Consider the following 19,895-nt stretch of genomic DNA (forward strand, 5'->3'; position numbering starts at 1 on the left):
CCCAGTAATACGAGAAATCCCGAGTTGAAAGTAGGCTGTATTGTATTTCGCCGATACATGGACGATTGGGTCACAAATGTACAACCAGCGTCAGCTTCGAAATTCTTCTGATCAGATCTCGGAACCCCGGACCCATTCACGAGATGTCCCGGCACCATTGCAGCGAAACCATCAACAGTGGCCATATAGTACGAGATGCCTAGTGGATATATATGGTCTTACCAGCTGACGACCAGAGCATCTGCTGGCTCAGGATTCATTGCCGTCGATCAGCCTTGCAGTCCACGCACGTGACAAACAAGCCGTGACTAGGGAAGAACCCTAATAGCTCATTGTCCGGGACCAGATCGATGGCAATTTCTACAATGCATGTCCAAGAAAATGTTCTTCGTTGATTCCGGGCTAGCAGGCGAAGTTTTAAATCTCGTGATATAACCTTATATCCATACCCCGGCCGTATTTGGCCTGCCCTGAATGACCTTCTCACCTCCGTGCCTAACGGGAAAATGGGGCTTTGATCTTTTCGAGTAAAATAAGTGATTCACTGGAAGTGACTGTCCTGTACACATTGCATCGGGTTTTCGCATAGCCATTCGATACAGAACATCCCGCAACAACAGACAACGAGTGATCCAGATTATCAGGTCGAAATGACAGGAAGAACACGACTAAGTGTACTTATAAAGACAGCCTCCTTTTTGCGGTCGAATGGCGCTTTTTGTGGACAAATTTCGATTACGAAGACGACGTTCAAACCCCAATGACGATGTGTTGATGATTATTTGGGGTGCTCAGATAAACGACGTATAGTGCTTGCGAGGTGCTACACTATCGGCCATCCCCAGAGCAAGACGTCGTAGTCGCAAGTAGCACGATAGGAAACTCACAATATGGGAACACATTGCTCTCGGTTATGTACATCCGAAGATAGACTTCCGGTTACTGTTTCGGTGCCACATCGCAGTCTTTTGCTACACTAGCGGCGGTTCAGTCGGCCCGGCGGTATAGGCTTGATCACCCCCTTTGTTCTCGGTACTTCGCACCCCCAGGTTTACTGCGCTGGGCCGAGGATTGCGGAGGCATGTGTTCTCCACAAAACCTGCTGTTTCGCTCTTACGGCAGACCTTCCCCCTATTCTCCAGTTGTAGGTCTCGATTTACTCAAACGGGATTTAACAGCGGTGTTTATGTTATTTTTAACTCGGACACACATCACGTTGTAAAGTTATCCCGATCGAGTATCGTATGGGTCATGGTGGTCACAAGATGCTCGGTCACATTGGCTCAGGACTGCACTCTTCCTGAATCGGTATAAAGTGGGACCCGCACAGATCGAAGCCCCCGCTTTCTAGGATTGGCCCCAGAATATAAAAGGTTCGAGCCAGGTTTTGTTCTTCCAGGCGACACTACAGTCATCCTCTTACATAAACAATTACCATGAACAACGAACTCGAATCGCATTCGCGGGCTCAACAAGAAGTTGAAGTCAAGCCTTATACTTCGGAGAAGGAGCAAGTCGAACATGTGAACGACATTGATGTAGCGAAGGGGCATGCTGAGTTCAAAGCAGACGCCATGGAGGCGGAGAAGATGGAGCATCAAATGACGGTGATGGAAGCTGTCAAAGCTTACCCCATGGCTTGTTTCTGGGCTTTCATCATGTCTTTTACAATTGTGAGCCTTGTTCCTTTGTCGGCTAGGAGTAGGCGCTGAATTCATTTAGATCATGGAATCGTATGATGTGTTCCTCATCGGTAATTTCATTGCCCTTCCTGCTTTCGCCAATAGGTTTGGTATACTCAATGAAGCTACGGGAAAATATGTCATTCAAGCTAAATGGCAGTCGGCACTTCAAATGGCGGGTCAACTCGGTGCACTTATTGGTGTGTTCCTTGCTGGACCGCTTACCAGTCGTATCGGCTACCGTTGGGCGACCTTGGTGGGCCTTGGACTTATGAACGCAACCATCTTTGTCATGTTCTTCGCCAACTCACTTCCTCTTTTTTTCGTCGCGCAACTCCTCGAGGGACTTCCATGGGGAATTTTCATTGCCAATGCGCCCGCGTACTGCAGTGAGATTGTTCCAATGCGACTTCGAGCACCGGCCACCCAGGTATTGCAGATGTTTTGGGCCATTGGTAGTATTATCGTTGGTGCCGTAACTTATCATTATAACACTCAGCTGGGGACAAACGCATACAAGTGAGTGCTTTAACGTCCGACCATGGGGCGTTAAGCTAATGGATATCAGAATTCCCATCGCACTACAATGGATGTTCCCTACTCCCCTTGCCATCCTTATGTTCTTTGCGCCTGAATCTCCTTGGTGGTTAGTGCGAAAGGGCCGTCTTGACCAGGCGACTCGGTCGATCGAGCGTCTCGGGCGTCGATCAAGGTTAAACGCGGGCGAGACTGTGGCTATGATGCGACGGGTCATCGAACATGAATCAGAATCCTCCCCCAACTATATCGAGCTTTTCAAGGGCACAGATCTCAGGCGTACAGCTATCGTGTGTGGTATCTACGCAGCCCAAAATCTAGCAGGAAACTTGATTGCGAACCAAGCTGTTTACTTCTTTGAACGTGAGTTAGTACATCGCGATCGCATCATTTCATTCACGCTGACTTGAGCAGAGGCTGGTATGTCGGTCGACACCGCATTCGCTCTTGGTTTGATTACTTCGGCTTTACAAATGATTTTCGTTATGCTTTCATGGATCCTGACAACTTACTTTGGTCGACGTCCCATATATATCTATGGCACTCTCTTCAACGTCGTTATGCTCTTTGCTCTTGGTATCGCCGGCTCGCTCAAGCAGACTACATCAGCTCAACAGGCTCAAGCCTCTTTCGGTCTCATTGTTTCTGTTATTTTCACTTTTGCGGCGGCCCCAGTCTCATGGTGCATCATTGGTGAGACCTCCTCTATCCGTCTCAGACCACTCACAACCGGAATTGGTCGAGCAACATACTATATCATCGAGATTCCCTGTATTTTCCGTGAGTTCCGTTCCAATGAATCACAGTAGGCGGATGCTGATATTCCCGAAGTTGGTTCGTACATGCTGAATCCCACCGGTGGAAATCGTGAGTTCCTGCGTTTGACCAATCGCGCCCGACCTGGTGCTAACTTTGCTTCAGTTGGCGGCAAATGTGGCTACGTTTGGGGAGGTACTGCTCTCGCGACCTTGATCACTGCATATTTCTGTTTGCCCGAGATGAAAGGTCGCTCGTATCGAGAATTGGACATCATGTTCCGACGTCGAATTCCCGCTCGACAGTTTGAGAAGACTGTGATCAATGCGGAGGAAGACGAATAGAAATTCATGTCGCTATCGCTAAAGTCATCACGTCTGAAAGAATTGGATTAGGTATATAGTAAGAAAGCACGGAGACGTCTTTGGGTAGTAATGTTCGTAGTTGAACGAAGGCGTGAATTTTGAGGGGTTTCCTCTGATCTATTTAGGCTCTCCATCTTGACTTTTGTACTAGGCGTCCGATGCAACGAGTAAAGTAGGCAGAATCAAGCATCATCTGCTGGAAAACAGTTACATCCAGCTACTTCCGGAGACTTCATATTTGTCGTACCATTCAACCTCAGGGTGCATTGTAAATTACCAGGTGCGCTTGACAGGTTCCGACCCAAAGCGGTTCTCACTTCGTGGTACGCCTATGCCGCGTTGAGACCGTTACCAAGATTATTCAGCGTCCATACTCAGGCAGTTCCACGTCTTACAGACAGCTATCCCGTTGTCTTCATGCTAGATACGTGGCTGATGAGTAACCCCAGCTCGGCTAACGCGAAACCCTTAAGCTATTCTTCCACTATTGTTTGTATGAGCATCAATTGCGCCTAAAGCGCTTTTCGCGTTCGCTTAATATCATACAATCCGACCGAGGACGCGCCAAATTTCCAAAATCCGGCTAAACGATAAAGAAAGACGAAACTGCTCTTCTAGAGTGTCCGGAAGCGGTTTCACGCAGAAAGTAGATATGAGCAGGAGCCCAATTTGTTGATGTGTCGTGGGATATTCAGAACCCTTATGGTAGAAGTGAAGCCCTGCGGAAGCTTCAAGTGTGATGAGACGATAACAAAGAAAGGCAACGCGGAATCACTGTTAAGTTTATCAACTTGATGCAAGTCAGATATTTCCATCCTTTCGGGAAACCACACGAGAGTACAGGCAGGGAATAGAAGAGGAGACTTGTGGCACAATCCTGCTGTTCTTTGTTGTGTCAGCTCAATTTAGCACACATCATCTGAAAAATCTAAACAACATAGACATCCATACAAATGCACGATATACATCCCAAAAACAATCTAAGTCTAATGGCGCCTCATCTCCATATCCGGTGAATAAACAAAATCTTTCGATTTTCGGTCAGACGATATGAGTCTTGCCCACTCAAGGTATAACCTGAACATGTAGGCGGTCATGTCTTCACGTCGCCAATGCGTCAGTGCCCATTGTCGACCAGCCGATGCAATCTTTTCCGCAAGTGCGTCTTCTGCTGCAGGATTCGTCGAGCTAGGTCGGAACTGGGATGTATATCATCAGCTACGCAGATAAGTAAGGCAGTTGTACCAGTAACAGCAACTTACGAACGCAACCGCATCGTAGAGGTCCGAAAAGTCCATCTTGATCGGTACATAATGAATCCATGGTTGTATCCGATCAGTATACCATTCCGCTGTTGAAGAGTCAGCACTGGCGCTCGACTGAACCGTATCACTCACGCATGATTGTGGCTTTGAAAATCAGCGAACCGGAGGTTAATAATCGGTTAAATCGCGCAGACCATGCGTTACCGTCTCTACGAGCCACTCATGTTAGCATGGAACATCAACCGAGTGTCAGCATACTCACACATCGATCACATATTTATATGCCAGAGCTTCTTCATGACCCATTCTTCCATGGGCAAACGCGTAGTCGCGAGCTATTCGTTCACATGTACCATCGTTCTTGTCGCACTCTACAAAATACGTAAGCTCCTGCATTTTTGCCGAATGCATGAAACTCACGAAGAGGCTTGCCAGTGAACTTCACGTCCATCTGTTCTGCATTTGCCGCTGGCCACGTATTTGACTTCGCTGATTCCCTTAAAGTCTTTTTCCCTTGATCAGGGGAAAGAGTCACGAGCTCACCAGCACCAATATGGTTGGTCATGTTGATGAGCCGGACACGCTGACTCCCTCTCCAGGAAACAGTCTCGTCATAATGCATGGCAGTGTTGGACCCTCTCCATAACACCTTGTCTTGTTTTCTATCCTGCCAAGCGGGAACTGGGCCCCCTTCTACCCATTGCTCGGTGGGAATTCCCAGAATATCGGCATGAAGAGCGGTTTTACTGAGAGAGATGACAGGACTAGGGCTTTGCATTTGCGGATTTTTGCCTATAAGCAAACCATGTTGCTCCATTAGTTCCGGGTGGTTGCAAATGTTCATGTATTCTCTGATATCCGCTACAAATGATTTCCCATCGATTGCACTCAGTCCATCCTTGTGATTGGCTTTGTTGTAACGAGCAGAATTGAACAAAGGAGACGAGATCGGACAGGCCCAGGGGTATCCGTTGACGGCGTCGGGATCGATATCATCGTCGATGACTGCACCGTTGCAGTCAGGGCACACAATCATGTAAAGGGAATCGGCAAAACACTCACATCCCTCCTGCTTATCACGATTGATGAGCTCTCCTCGGTGTTGCCATGAGATCACGTTGAGAGGGTATCAGAAACCGACATGACAATGGTCATATCTGGAAGATGTTGGGCTATGGGTTGAATCAGGGCGATTTGATGCTTGGGCCGTTCTTCGCCCGACTCTACGACTTTACTGTCATACACATGATGGGAAGTAACATGACCTTCGGAAATTTCTAAAGTGAATGTTCGTAGAGATTTGGCAGCTTCTTTGATACGATGATTCAACTTTGCAGGTGAGACTGAGTAGAAGGGAGCGAGATCGCGATAGATTTGGTCGTATTCATCAGGCAAATGAACATTGTTTTCACTATCAAGGATTGGTCAGTCTGCCATAGCTGGGGATATGAAAGGACTTACACTGTAAAAGCCCACCACTTGTCAAACCCTTGCGGTGGATTCTGATGATACCGCCTTTTGTATTCTTTCACCGCCTCATGCAACGTTTTGCTCTGCCTAGCAACTTTTTCATCCCACTGTTCTTGAGCAGATTGTACCAAGACACGAAGAGGATGTACGGTACTATCGGGATTAACTTGCAGTATACCATTGGCTATCTTATGGTCGCCCAGAGTAGAAGCTCCATCTCGAGATCTAGCCTTTGCTGAGATTTTACGATTGACTCGTATGGACGGCTCGGTTTTGGGTTCTTGGGGCCACTGATTCCATTCAGCAATATTGTCTGCAGGCGCGGCAAGAATCTGCAACACTAGGACCAGAGCGCCGGCTAGTCCCAGGACGCCAAGGATCTGCCGCCATGAGGTCAAGATCCTTAGGCGCAAAAGATGATATGCGGGCGCTTGAGAACGCTTCAGCTTGCCGCTATCATCGCTATCCACCGGGTCGAAGGGAGTCAGATTGAACGAAGGAGTTCTCTGCCGCTCCGCCAGTCGCGATGCTGCTGCTGCTTTGACGGGATCTCGTTGATATGTCTCCAATTGCATCCGGTGTTTATACTCGGCCGACGAAGATTGGATGTCATTGGCGAAGGACGCCTCCTCGACCAGGACAGTAGCTGATTTCCTACGACCACTAAACATTGTATGATATTGTTTGGAGATATGTTGGGAAGATGGAACAACAAAGACAGGCTGCCATTGTATCTATTTATGAAAACATAGTGAACAACGCTCCTTTGTAACAAAGAACGAAAGGGTTACTGTCAGGACGGGATCCGCAAGTAGACTTAAGGGCAATATAAAGGCATCCCGGACTCAGGCCTCCCGCTTGAACATGCTTGCGTGTATTTCCACACCAGGATTACTCCTTTGCGACAAAGAGTGGTTAGATGTAGGTATGTAACTGTTAGAGCGGGATCTGGTGGAAAACAATTAAGGCTATCTTCTGCAGATCCGCGAGGCAAAAACAGCAAGGAAAAACTCGCGAGAAAGGGGAAATGACGGTAGCCGGTACCTGATTTACTTAAGCCGAATTGTGAAAGTCTGGGAAGAAATGCAGACTCTGGACGTAAACGCTCAGGGCATCACAGTCTCGGAAAAAAAGACTGTCGATCCCACAGGAAGGGAAAAAACGAGGGCAGTATTAAATCTGCTAGATGAGAATGTTGCTAAGATTCCTTCTGCCATCAAGTAGCTGATTCCGACATCACTACTGCTTAACATATTGCACCATAGCTCATTTCCTTTGCCTCTACTTTGCCACAATCACCCACGTGAGACGAGACAAGCCACTCGACCAGGGACAAGCATCCAATATTTTGCGTGATGATCCTTCCGGGTGGCGGCTCTCCAAAGAAGCCGTGGAAGAACACTTGGCAGCCTCCGAACATATATGCATGATCTTAGAAATGACGGACACATCAGAGTGGTCAGAATCAGCATGCACGTATACAATGTCTGATGAGCTGCAGGGCTCTATTGACATGATTGAATGATTGATGGTGGTCGATCAAGTCTGCCAAAGCATGTTAGGATGAAAATGGGAGGCAAAGGTTGCTTGAGCTGGCAAAGAACGGACAGGGAAGTCCGTATACAGATGATTTCTAGTAGACACATCACGTTTTCGCCCAAGATAACAGCGACCTCAACGTGGCGCATGGAACATTAATTACATGCAGCGCTTCTTTCGTTCAGCAATCAAGCATCATTCGTCTTCGTTGAGGTGCACTGATATCAGTCTTTACCTTGACTTTGGGGTGGCACGGGGAGGTACGTTATATCCGCTGGCTACGTAGAAGTCTGAAGTTGTCGGATGGTTGTATCACCATCATATTATCTTTATTCTCCATAACTGATTCCAGGCAACAGGGGTGTCAAAATGTAGTCAGCCTTGTTAGGCAACATCCAGACGAAAATGCTTGGCTGCGTTGGGGACATGCTTGATACGGTATATTGATTTGTGGGAATCAGCGTTATGTGACTCCCTGTGGCCAAGGTGTCTATGTCCACCAACATGTCCAAAAGGTCCCCCATAGATAGGAAAGCTGATCAGTGTAACCTGTGATATCTCGTCGCAGTTCTGCTGCTACAATGAATGCCAGACAATGTCTGTCACTCGTTAACACTGTACCGTTGGCTTTTCCCGGTGACAAGCAAGGGTGTGATCAATGGGGGCTCAACGTGCGAAATTGGCTCGATACTTTGTCTTGATTGATGATGCCCAGCTACATGTCACAAGGTTCAATACGGTGCAACGAGCTGTCACGCACTACAATGTCTGATGTCTTCTTTTGTACGGGTGAAACAATCATCTTCCTGTCACTGTTACATCTTCAAGTGAAGGCTGGAACACAACTCAAGGATCATCCGCTTGCATCATGCTCAGCTGACTTGAAGTTGAGCTACGAGACGGCCTATGCTGCCGTCTTCGCTGCATGTCAATTGTCGCATCACTCGCTTGTGAGGCTGGTAGGCAAGGCATATTTTTTGTGAACGCTTGAATGGAAGTATGAAACACAAGCCTAGTGATATCTTATATGAGCTCCCTACCTCGAAGCGGCAGTGATATTGCTCAACAATACGCATTCCTGGTGAATCTTTCAGAAGCGCGAGGGGCTGAGCAGGGGCTGCGGTAGACTGCGCATACCAGTGGATCGGAAGTCCGGTTGGCATACAAGCTACGCTGCTACAATGCGAAGCTTCTGGCGTTTGTTGGGCTTGATGGTGAGAGCTGTCTGTGTACTGGGAAAGAATGGTTGACTGGCGAAAGCAAGATGCTGATCTCCCGACGTGTCCTGCGGAACGGTTTTCCAGCTGGATTATGGCATATGCCTCGTAACGGACAGCACCAAGCTGCCTCAGAACGACTAGAATGTGGTACATCTCCTCATGAAACATCGTGAATCAATATCCTGCTAGGCCAATGTATGCCTTGAAGCGTGATGAATTTTACACTCCCTCCGCTCTCAGAAGGTTGTTTGAAGGGCAATATATTAGCTTTTGATCTGGCAGCAATGGAAGTATGCGAGCCATATTAATATTCACACGTAGCAGATCCTTTACAGCGAGATTATGCATCACACATGTACGAAGGCGAATAACCCGATTCAATCGATGTGAAAGAGAGTAAATGGAACTCGGAACACACGCCACTGAGCAGGAGCGACACACAGAGCTGCTTGTTCTTGGTTGTCTAGGTCCGTGATAAATCCGCGGATATGAGTATTACCAATATGACATATGCAGTCCCTAATTGCAGTACCAGAAATAAAAGATATCATGATTACATACTGGTTCTACTAGCCCTCTAACAGGAGAACGTGGAAATCGCTGCCACTGAGGGAAGGAAGAAAAAGCGTAATACTTTAGTTCAGGGTTATCACCATTTCCCGCATGTGTTTTGTCAGTTTGTTGTTTTCGCAATTCCATAAATAGCTACGGATGCCTGACTGTCAAAGTATCAATCACCTTAAATGCTTTTTGCAATATCGTATGCCGACATTTCAACCCTCGAAATCTCATCTGCACCGCATCTGAAGCTCAGCTCGTTAAAATGCGAAAACATACCATCTCAAGGCCAGCTATTGTAAAATACTTTCATCTTTCCTTCTTTCCATCTTTACATCGACATAAATACGATGTTGCCATTATCAACTGCCTTCATTGTCGCTTTTACACTTGGATCAGGAGTGGTCTCGGGTCACCGCGGATGTGGTGGAGGTGAGATCATGAAGAGAAATCACGGTGGACCAATCATCAATAACGCAGCAGAGCTGAGATCGCTGCAATCGAGAGGGATTGTCGGTCGTCAAGTAACGGACGAGGCAAGTGCCGCCCAGAGTACAGGTGAGTTGAGTCGACCGGCAGTTTCATGCTTATTTCTGTATAGATCCCTCAACAGAATGTGTCGCCTACTCATATCAACCCGTCACCGATATCAAATCCTCCTTCCCTACTATATGGCAGACCGCCACCCTGGTGTCTGGTGACACCGAGGCTTCAGACCTCTTCGCCAGCATTAATGCTACTGTGAACTCAAAACTCCCTACCATATCCCCAAAAGGTGAGTTGTTGCCGCACGGACAGTCACTGATTGTTAAGGGACGCCCAATGGTGATTTTTCCAGTGTCGGGTATAATGCTACTGATCCTGACTGTTGGTGGACCTGGCGACAATGCACACAACCTGCTGCCAGTCTAGGGATCAATGCGGACAAGACTACAGTACCGGAGCCTGAAACATGGGGATTAGGATTTGATGATGGACCCAATTGTAGTCACAACGCCTTTTACGATTTCCTTCGGGACGCTGGCCAGAAGGCGACTATGTGAGTCGATCGTCACAAAGATACAGCGCTAATCCGACAGGTTCTACATCGGAAGTAACGTCATGGATTGGCCTCTGCAGGCTCAGCGAGGATTGAGTGATGGACACGAAATTTGCATTCACACTTGGTCACATCAGTGAGTAGACTTTCCGGTGGATTGTGCTGACGGGACAGATACATGACTTCCTTTACAAACGAGGAAGCCTTTGCAGAGCTCTATTACACAAGGAAGGCGATCAAAGAAGTTCTCGGGGTCACCCCAACCTGTTGGCGTCCTCCATACGGTGACGTTGACAATCGGATACGTCTCATTGCTCAGGAACTCAACTTGACCAACTACGTCTGGTCGGATGACTCGGTGAGTTCACATGCTTGTAGCGCTGAGTCCTGCATACTGAGACATGTCATAGGAGGACTGGAGAGCCGGTGCAACTGGCTCAAATGTCACAGAGGCCGATGTCACCGCATATTACCAATCTGTCGTCAGCAAGGTCTCTAACGGTACCTACAGTACCAGTGGACCGATGGTTCTTACTCACGAATTGAGTGAGTACGCCTGTCTAATGAAGGGATTGCTGAGTGATTGTACAGCCAATTTCACTATGTCCGAGTTTATGTCACAATACGCCAGTATTAAGGCCGCGTTCAAGTACATTGTTCCCCTTGCCAGTGCTTTCAATGTGACTCAGCCATATGTGGAAACGAACGTTACATATCCTGATTTTAGCACATACACGAACCAATCATCCTCCAGTAGTTCTTCCGCTTCTTCTTCATCATCGAGCGGAACGAGCGCTGCCGTCAGTGGAAGCGCCAGCGCTGCTGCTGGTACAGGCTCTGCGGCCAAAAGTTCAGCATCTTGCAGGCGGACTGCTAGAGGATCGGCGATCGTCTTCGGCGTCTCTGTTGTAGGTTGGTTATTATCTCAGTGAGGCAGATAGATACAATGGGTAGAGCTCTTATGAACGGACAATACGCTATCGCCATGTAGCATGCATAACGATAAACCTAATGATTGTCACAAACCAGTCATGATGCCAACACACCTTGATTTGGACCGATGTCGAAGAGACACTAATGACAGCGATGCTGTTCATACGGATCAAATGAAGATCGTCTGAATAACGCGACCCGGTTAATATCACAATCAATTCTTGTCCTCTCCAACAGCCACCGATCGCACCCCGTCCATCCCATATCCATTATTCACCGCCAGAACTTCTGCGGAGCTCATACCATATACCCTCATCGCCTCGTCCTCCAAGTACTTTCTACATTCTTTGCGGGACTTTTCCACGTTGACACATGCCAAGATTCCGACGGAGACGACGCCGAGGGCCAAGAGGAACGTGAAAGGCATATTAGTGTTACCAGAGTCATCGATGATGGCACTGCTGACAAAGGGACCGATAAAACTCGATGTTTTACCGATGATCGAAAAGAGGGCGAAAAAGAGGAACTGATCGATCAGCAAGGGTACGGCAAAAAGCAGTACTCACCTCTTTACCGCGAGGCACGACTTCTGAAATCATCGCTTGCTGCGCAATATCAGCCAGACTCTATCGGCCGGAGCATTTGAGCTTCAACAAACTTACCGAAATTGCATACCAAGGACAGACAAAGATCTGATTGTCAGCTATGCGAACCGACTGCCATTACTCACCCCATAGAAAGCTTGATACGCCCAAAACTCCCAGGCATTGTGAAATCCGAATCGAGTTTGGGTAATGCCAACACATCCCCATGCGCAGAGGACAAGAATCCAGAAAGCGTTCTACAAGTGGTTAGTTGAGATATGACTGCCTAACTTACAAAGAGCAACATGGTTTTGGTCGGTATCGTGTAGCGCTTCTGGACGAGCCAGAAAATTCCAATGCTGCGCGCAATCAGCTTGCGAAGCGCACACCTGCCATCCCGCTTACCCCAGTGCTTGTGCAGCGATACCATCAATCAGGAGGCTAAAAGAACGTTAGTTTCCCTACAATACATTGGAGAAATGCCGGAAGCTCACTAATTCAAGAACTTTGTGTCATATGACACAACTTCATTCTGCAATGTGGCGATGACTACAAGACGTTATGACAAAAACTCGCTAGTTCAGAAAGGCTCTCACCGGTCACTGATGTGACTGATCAGCAGGGAGTCATGAAAGTAAGTAAGGAGGTCACCACTTACCGACAGTGTTCAAACAGTCCCCCAAGAAGAAATAAGCGGCCTAAACGATAAAAGTTGTTCAGGGTAAACGGAAACGGGCGCATGAGTAAACAGCTCACCAAGTAAATAAAAGTCTGCTTGAGTCGGAGACAAAGCCGGAAAGCGTGGTAGATCTGCTTTACTCTGGAGAATAATCAACATCCTGCTAGGCTGAAAAAGATACTAACCCTACGGTGATATAACTGGTGTGTGGTGGAAGCTGATTCCCAGGTCGATACTGCTCAAAGAGCAACCACGGTATCGCACAGAGGACTACGGCAGTCAGAAACGTTGATACTTGTGTCACTCACTCCATACTCCAGCACTGTAAGCGCAAACGATGCTTAGAGCCCTTGTATTGCTATTTGGATCGTCGTTGATAACTCCCTCCAGAATTCCAGCAAGAATTGCGAGGATAACCAGTTCTCCGAGAGAGCACACAAGAAAAGATACGTTTGCTAATCGATTACGAGCAAGCATATCCTTCTGATCATGAGATTTTTGGCTTTGGCACGTCAAGAACCAGAACGTAAAAGCGACGAAAAGTGCTCACTCGGTCTGACCTTTCGCCAATCTCTCCTCGCTTTCTTTGATTTCCGGGAGGTCACGAGCTAACCCAGGAAACGCTGCTGTCCAGAACGTCAGAGCTCCTTGGTATCCTATCAAACCAAGGATGTACAACGCAGTGCCTGCTTGCCATCTAATCGTCAGCTTGACGCGTATAGTCGGGCGAGCTCACTTTGAAGGTTGCTCTACTCCTAACCAAGCGAAGGACACAGCCCAAGTGAGAATTGTGAAGCCAGTCGTGATATGCGGTCGCCATACGCCGTAATCCGCAAAGGACCCGACAATAAGGAATATAACAGCCTGACAGGCGAATGATAGACCGTTGGTTATAAGCACGATGGAGTTGACTAGATCGTTAGCGAGCACTTTAAAGAGATAAACTCACCAGACCTCTCAGATCCGTAAGCAATTAGGTTACATCCTGATAGCAGTCAGCGTATGGCCTTGAGATCCGAGACTCACCTCCATCCCCACAAGGCATAGTCCCTCTTGGGTAAGCTGGATCCCAACCTGCATTGTAAAGGAGATTTTGCCATGCCGAGATTGCAAAATTGAAAGGACCTTGCTTGTTTGGTCAGCTCAGCGTGGGGGCGATCGGGCAATCACTCACCGAGACCCGAGTTTCCGACGTAGTAAAGGTACCATGACTGAGGCTGGTCAGTTCTATGCAACGATTGATTGTGCTATACTAACCCAGACTTCCTTCCTTGTTGTTGTCTTTCTCGCACCTACAATCGGAAGCGGACTGGCAAAGAGTGTAGCTTCGTCTGTGAGTTGCATGCCCGCATCCTCCGCCTGCGGCTGAGATCTTTTGTGAGAACGTGGGTCTGTCTCCATGTCGATGACGTTACTGCTACTGTTGCTTTGTCGGCAAAAAATGAGTATCAAATGCGAAACTAGTATGGTCCGAAACACGAATCAAAAGTGGGGACCTAGCAGGAACATTATTTGCATGGAACGATCAACAAACAGAAACGACGGTCCACATGTAGAACACATGGCGTGTAAAATCAACAGTAAATAACGATGACGTAACTGAACCCTCATCGTCACTCTCTCCTCCACCACTCGTCCACCACCAACATATCCTCCCCCACCAGTACTACTAATAAGCAAAAGAAAGCGTCCAATAATAGAGAAGGAATGCATGTAACAGGTCTCAACCCTTTGATTTCCGCCCTTGACCTGGAGGATTTGGATGAATAGTATGCATTGTGCAGTGCAATTTATTGGAGATTTATGTATAAAATGACTTGAAATTGAGGTGCTCAGTAAGGTGCTCAGTTGATCACTGAACACGAAAAGTGGAGGCTGACGAATTGTAGTTATAGTCGCTTTCCGCTGGACGGTCAACTTTTCCGACGACGAATTTGCAAACTCCTACACAAAGTTAGTCCAAGGATATGGCGTGGTACACACAGCAGTAGATGTACGTGCATAAGACGAACTACCAAACTGAGATTCTCCAACTTTGCTCCTTTTTCCACTGCAGACATTGTTCGAAAGGTGGCGTCCAGAGCGATATCCTATAACATATTCGCGGGACGGTCTAAGAACTGCATGGCCGAGGTGTATTCATGTTGACGGGATCTAGTCGACTCATCATGTCTGACAATCCTGTTGATGACACGACTTACTTCTTACATCAAGCACAAACTTTCTCTCTCTTGTGGCATATGCCACGGTTTCATTCAACAGGTGAGTTGTTACACACTCCTTAGCGGATTCCGACTTCCATGGCCACCGTCCTGCTGTCTAGATGAACTAACACCTTTTGTGGTGTCTGATGAGCGTGTATTCCGGCACCTTAGCCTCACGATCGATTCATCCCGCATCGCCAGTTGAGCACTTTGCCTAGGAGATTCCGCCTGTATATGATTCCGTGGAGGCAAGTTTCGATAGCGAGGTGGGTCATGAGATGGATTGTTTACGCACTAAAACGAAGAGGAAGATGGGATCTCTTGGACATTGTTAAACCATCCATCGCAGATGGATCGTATTGGATGCAGAGGAAAACACACGAATAGTCTTGAATGTTTCTCAGTAGTTGATTTACAAGTTCTGCACCAGTGAGGAAAGGCTGTTGAGGTGATTGCGCACGTACGACTTGAAATTTTTCATAGTCATTTCTCTCTTTCTCTCGTCTGCATATGCAACACTATTCAACAAAGACATCCTAGATAAATTGTAATCGCGGTGCTTCGTAATATCCTATAACAGCTATCGTCTATATCTTGGCCGCTGATCTGATTCAACAGGTCTACAGCTCATGAGTACCTACTGCGTCATCTGATAATATGACTTGCTGATAGATGCTCGGTCCGGTATTCCAAGCATCCGCAGGTTTACCTGGGCCAACGTCCAATCCTTGGGTATCAAACGACTGACTCAAACTAACGTCAAATGTTTACCTGTATACCGCTCATGAACCTCTTTTCGAACAACCCTTTATATCGCGCACGAATCACGCGAAAAAATGGATTGTTCGGTGATCGTCGTCATCGCATCTAGGGAAGATTGACCATCAGGTTCAACGCAGCAAGACTTTCGCCCCCATAAGGAGCTGTTCTCTGATGTTGGGCGTTATCAATCATGAATTACACTAAGGTCGGCGCCTCTTGGATACATTCACGACTAATGGATAAGTCACTCCTGCATGTCTTCTCCACCATACTATTGTAAATGTAAGGAAGACTGTGCATCACTGGATCACGAGCGGACTATATTTAGCTTCATTAGCACCATTGCCAAACTTACCGTGTCCGATTCAAGAATACCTTCCATTTCCTTTTTTAATGATCAAAAGTAGTCCAGTTACACGGTGGTTGTTTATCTGGTGCCTCAGCCCCAGAATCCGGCATCATCTTCCAGGATCTACAGCAAGAACAAGAGCGCTATATCAGCATGACTCCTGGGGCTTTTTCAATCTACCACGATTCTCTCACGTCTGATCTAGCTTCTTCTGATTCTCTTCGGATGACACGGGAAAATGAAAATAGTTGTGAGGTTTTACCGATGTTGGCGTCATTTCAACGAGTGGGATGTACAATTTCCAATGGCTGGGCAGCTATGTGGCTTACCTCCGCCTCTATCAAAGACGATGTGGTGAGTGGTTGGGTCTTGATGTATCGCTCGACGATTGTTCAGAGTTCCTGTCATAGCGATTAAATCAGCACAAGGGAAGATGTACCAACCATCTTGGACGCGCTAGTGCTCCTTTCTCAAACCCGCAAGTATTATTCCTTCCATCCATGTTAGTGAGCTGAAGGAAGGGGATCCGAGTCGTGCTTCCAATCACCTTCTTCGTCAATTATCCAAATGTCGATCTGACGACCGATTAGGGTATGTCCGACTGTCCTTCGTATCCTCTTGTTTTAGAAGCTCCTTCAGGGGGTTTGACTCAAGCTGAATCTCTTCCCATATGTCTTTTACTGCTGCGGGAAGAGCATTCAGTGTAAGCTGATTTCAAGTCAAGAAAACATCACCAGCGGCCAAAAGTATATGCATCTAGATAAAACGCATCACGTACCCGTTCGCTCCATTTTGCCTCCTATGCGAGTTGTACGTGTATTCTACACGCACAATATTGTTTCAAATTTCTTCCAGTTATGAAACTTACTTCCCATCCTCATCGGGAACTTGCACCTCAACCTTGCATCGCCGATCGTTGTTGCATGTCCTGGGGACCTTGGCATTCGCTTTGGATCTGGCGCATGGTAGGGTTTGATGAGATGCCTACGTCATAGAAGATAGTGTAAGCAAGCGCGGAGGAGAGCTCACCTTTCACAAACGTCTTGATCACCCTCTTTTATTCTGAGAAAAGTACAATTTTTCCAAGTTGACACTAGATGCAGAAGGGTACTTGGCAAACGATAGGGCGATGACGTGGCACGATATCATCAGAAAGCCAACAGCATTCTTTGTTGCGATGATCCCCTCAACGTTCCACTGAGAGACCGTTTGATATGCCTGTAACCGACTCTTCTGTCATATTTCTGTTGGTACGTTTTCAGCGCAACTGGTTGAGTTGAAATAAAAGGTGACTTACCGCTCAGATATCTTCCTTTCATCGCATGCATCCCGCAAGAATAACCATCAAAGCTGTTGTTCTCAATCGTACTCGGTATCAACGAGACATTTAGTAAACAATGAGCTCCCGGAATACGTTACAATTGCTTGCGGTCGTAGAGGGAGGGTATCTCTCAAGAACCCATTCATCTCTACAACAAACGGTTGATGAGGAAGTTTTGTATCACTTGGAAAAGTGGGGGGTATATCTGTGGTCTGTGAACTTTATAACGGTCGACGAAATGGTAGGAGCGAGTAAGCATGTAGAATGGGTTGATGAAGATTGAGACATTTAGGCGAAGTGGAGGGTTAAGGGAAAGTTCCCCTAATTGTGGCGTCTTTCGGTTGACCTCCGGTTTTGATGTATGGCAATTGCGAGTTTCACAGGAATCCAGCATCCAATCGTCCCTCTGGCATCTTGATCAGCTTCATACAAGCGAATGGGCTTGAGTTATGATTGCTGCTTGAGGTATACTGTATGGTGCGTAGACTATTGGACCTGGGACCGATGTGATGAAAGAGATTGTGCGCACATATAGATCTTTGGCAACAACAGGACTCACCGAAGAGACGTTTTTCGAGTGAGAGTTCAAACAGAATCGCCGGTAGACTTTTTATAGATCTCTTCATACATTTTCTCTATCTTCATTTTCCTGTTCAAACAAACGCAATTCGGGGACAAGAAGTTACACTTATATATAATTTGGGAATGTTCGTCAGTAGATAGTAGTCCATGTTCCCAGCCTTCTATCTTACGCTTCTCGGGGGGTATGCGGAATTTTACCTTGCGCGAGACCTCGAAAGTCGGTATATGATGAGCAAATCGTTGTTCATTCTGAGTGTATAGTCAAATCAACATCCCTATTTGTCAATAAGTTGAGCTATCTGCAGGTCTTTTCTTATAGAGCTTCCCTTACTGACAGAATGTGGCTTTTCGTCGACCTGTGAATTCCGCCTCAACTATTCTCCGAAATACCAAACAGGCTGTCCTCGGGATTACAAAAGTGATGATCGATGGCCGAGATACATGATATTACTGACCTGAATTTGCTAACGTTGCCCGTTGCATACCATCATCTCCAAAAGCAAAATGTCACAAGAGTATTGGGAAGACGATCCAATGGATATGGATGAGTGGGAAGAAGCGATTCTAAACTCAGAAAACATCCATACACCTGCTCCACCCTCAACACAGCCACCACCACCGCCACCACCACCTCCCGCTCGTCTAACATGCACCATCAAGGCAGAAGACGACGAACGTCACCGACAAGATCCATCTGTACCGGCCAAGCGCATGTACGACTTCCGCTGCGACGACCCCGAGCTTTGGATACTTGGCAAACAATATCAAAGCATTAGTAGTATCAGAATGTACCGTCGCATGACCTGGACAGGCCCGTCTCATCTTAGACCTTTGATAATTTATGAAAGGGACAATGAATCTAAACGGCAAGATCACCAAGTACAAGCAGGACCGTCCAATCGTCCCCAGAGCCCAATCAGTGTATCATCTACTCCTCCTGACAGTCCTATCCCGCTTTCATCTTCGTCCAACCCCTCTTGGATCCACGACAATGTAGATATTCGTCAATCTCCTTCCAATCTTCCATTACCTACCATTTTTTCTGATAGACCAAACCCCCCGATATCAGCAAAAGGCCAGCCATTACCTGAAGCCGCATACGACCCTCACTGCATCGGATGGTATAATGGGGGACTTGTAAGACAACGCATGGATCAAAATTGGTCAAGGTAAGTTGTCCTCTCATTTCAGTTTATCATTGCTAAATGTTCTCAGTGCTTCCGTCGTTGGAATGTGGGGTCTCACGGTAGCGGAGGAAATGATATCCTCTCAAGCTTTGAAGACCAGGGAAAGGGAAGGAATTGTCGACGAATTGAAAACCTTGCGAGAGGAAGTGGATAGCATTCTCAAGGCGGAGACAAAAAGATCTAAGCAATAGATCTGATTATATTTTGGTATTACCTATGCATTTCTTCTCATGTCATAACAAGCTATCTGTACCTTCACCAGCTAAACCATATGTATATGAAGATCATATACATCGTTTATCTATTTGCGCTGCCCCATTCTGCCAAACGAGTTTCGACGGTCTGTTTAAACTGGTTGAAAGAGAGTACAAACTTATCAAGATTGACTTTATCTGCCTCGTCTATGTTCTCCATCTCCTTCGTCAGCTCATCCAAGCTTTCAGTGATGCCTTGAATGCTAGACAGTCAGGGATACCCCATTCAAGTGAAACTTATCACATGTTTACATTGTCATCACTTCCCATCTCATCCAATATGTCCCCTAATTTCTTCACTGGTTTACTCGACTCATACCATTCTGCTGGATCCCAACCAGAACGAGCACCCACAGGAGATGCAAATTTGTCGACGGCTTTTTTTCTTTGGCTTGGGAAAACCTAACGGAGATGAGGGACCAGTACAATCACTGGGGGTAGTAGGTTGGCGATTGGAGAGAGTGAAGTTTGACTGAAATGCGTTTTCAGGTGTTGTATTGAGAATCGGGGCACTGCTCGGAGGTAAGGAATCGAATCGGTTTTCCGTACCAAGAGACCAACCGACCGCATCGTCACCGATCTGATTTGGGGGAGTAGTGGGTCCTTGGC

The 19,895-nt window shown here is 47.0% G+C and overlaps 5 protein-coding genes across 5 annotated transcripts; 3 read left to right on the top strand and 2 right to left on the bottom strand.

The window, feature by feature from the left end:
- Positions 1–1,436: 1,436 nt before the first annotated feature.
- Positions 1,437–3,319, top strand: IL334_006328 (uncharacterized protein; the record flags this gene model as incomplete). Its single annotated transcript, XM_062938032.1, has 6 exons — positions 1,437–1,673; positions 1,723–2,201; positions 2,251–2,582; positions 2,634–2,999; positions 3,051–3,086; positions 3,141–3,319. The coding sequence occupies 6 exons, from the start codon at positions 1,437–1,439 to the stop codon at positions 3,317–3,319; spliced, it is 1,629 nt and encodes a 542-aa protein (XP_062794083.1).
- A 1,007-nt stretch (positions 3,320–4,326) lies between these two features.
- Positions 4,327–6,746, bottom strand: IL334_006329 (uncharacterized protein; the record flags this gene model as incomplete). Its single annotated transcript, XM_062938033.1, has 8 exons — positions 4,327–4,539; positions 4,603–4,691; positions 4,738–4,814; positions 4,868–4,976; positions 5,026–5,610; positions 5,668–5,674; positions 5,743–6,016; positions 6,067–6,746. 8 exons carry the CDS (start codon positions 6,744–6,746, stop codon positions 4,327–4,329), a joined length of 2,034 nt encoding a protein of 677 aa, XP_062794084.1.
- Positions 6,747–9,742: 2,996 nt separating this feature from the next.
- Positions 9,743–11,363, top strand: IL334_006330 (uncharacterized protein; the record flags this gene model as incomplete). The annotated part of the gene is made up of 7 exons (XM_062938034.1): positions 9,743–9,824; positions 9,873–9,950; positions 9,994–10,167; positions 10,305–10,431; positions 10,606–10,789; positions 10,842–10,977; positions 11,023–11,363. The coding sequence occupies 7 exons, from the start codon at positions 9,743–9,745 to the stop codon at positions 11,361–11,363; spliced, it is 1,122 nt and encodes a 373-aa protein (XP_062794085.1).
- Positions 11,364–11,578: 215 nt separating this feature from the next.
- IL334_006331 (uncharacterized protein) lies at positions 11,579–14,028 on the bottom strand (the record flags this gene model as incomplete). The annotated part of the gene is made up of 14 exons (XM_062938035.1): positions 11,579–11,719; positions 11,931–11,969; positions 12,027–12,056; positions 12,244–12,307; positions 12,354–12,389; positions 12,443–12,497; positions 12,607–12,646; positions 12,705–12,768; positions 12,813–12,897; positions 13,095–13,129; positions 13,178–13,313; positions 13,654–13,752; positions 13,802–13,838; positions 13,885–14,028. The coding sequence occupies 14 exons, from the start codon at positions 14,026–14,028 to the stop codon at positions 11,579–11,581; spliced, it is 1,005 nt and encodes a 334-aa protein (XP_062794086.1).
- Positions 14,029–18,349: 4,321 nt separating this feature from the next.
- Positions 18,350–19,223, top strand: IL334_006332 (uncharacterized protein; the record flags this gene model as incomplete). Its single annotated transcript, XM_062938036.1, has 2 exons — positions 18,350–19,014; positions 19,061–19,223. 2 exons carry the CDS (start codon positions 18,350–18,352, stop codon positions 19,221–19,223), a joined length of 828 nt encoding a protein of 275 aa, XP_062794087.1.
- Between the last annotated feature and the right edge of the window lie 672 nt (positions 19,224–19,895).

The sequence above is a fragment of the Kwoniella shivajii genome, chromosome 9, assembly GCF_035658355.1.
Source record: "Kwoniella shivajii chromosome 9, complete sequence".
Taxonomy (NCBI): Eukaryota; Fungi; Basidiomycota; class Tremellomycetes; order Tremellales; family Cryptococcaceae; genus Kwoniella; species Kwoniella shivajii.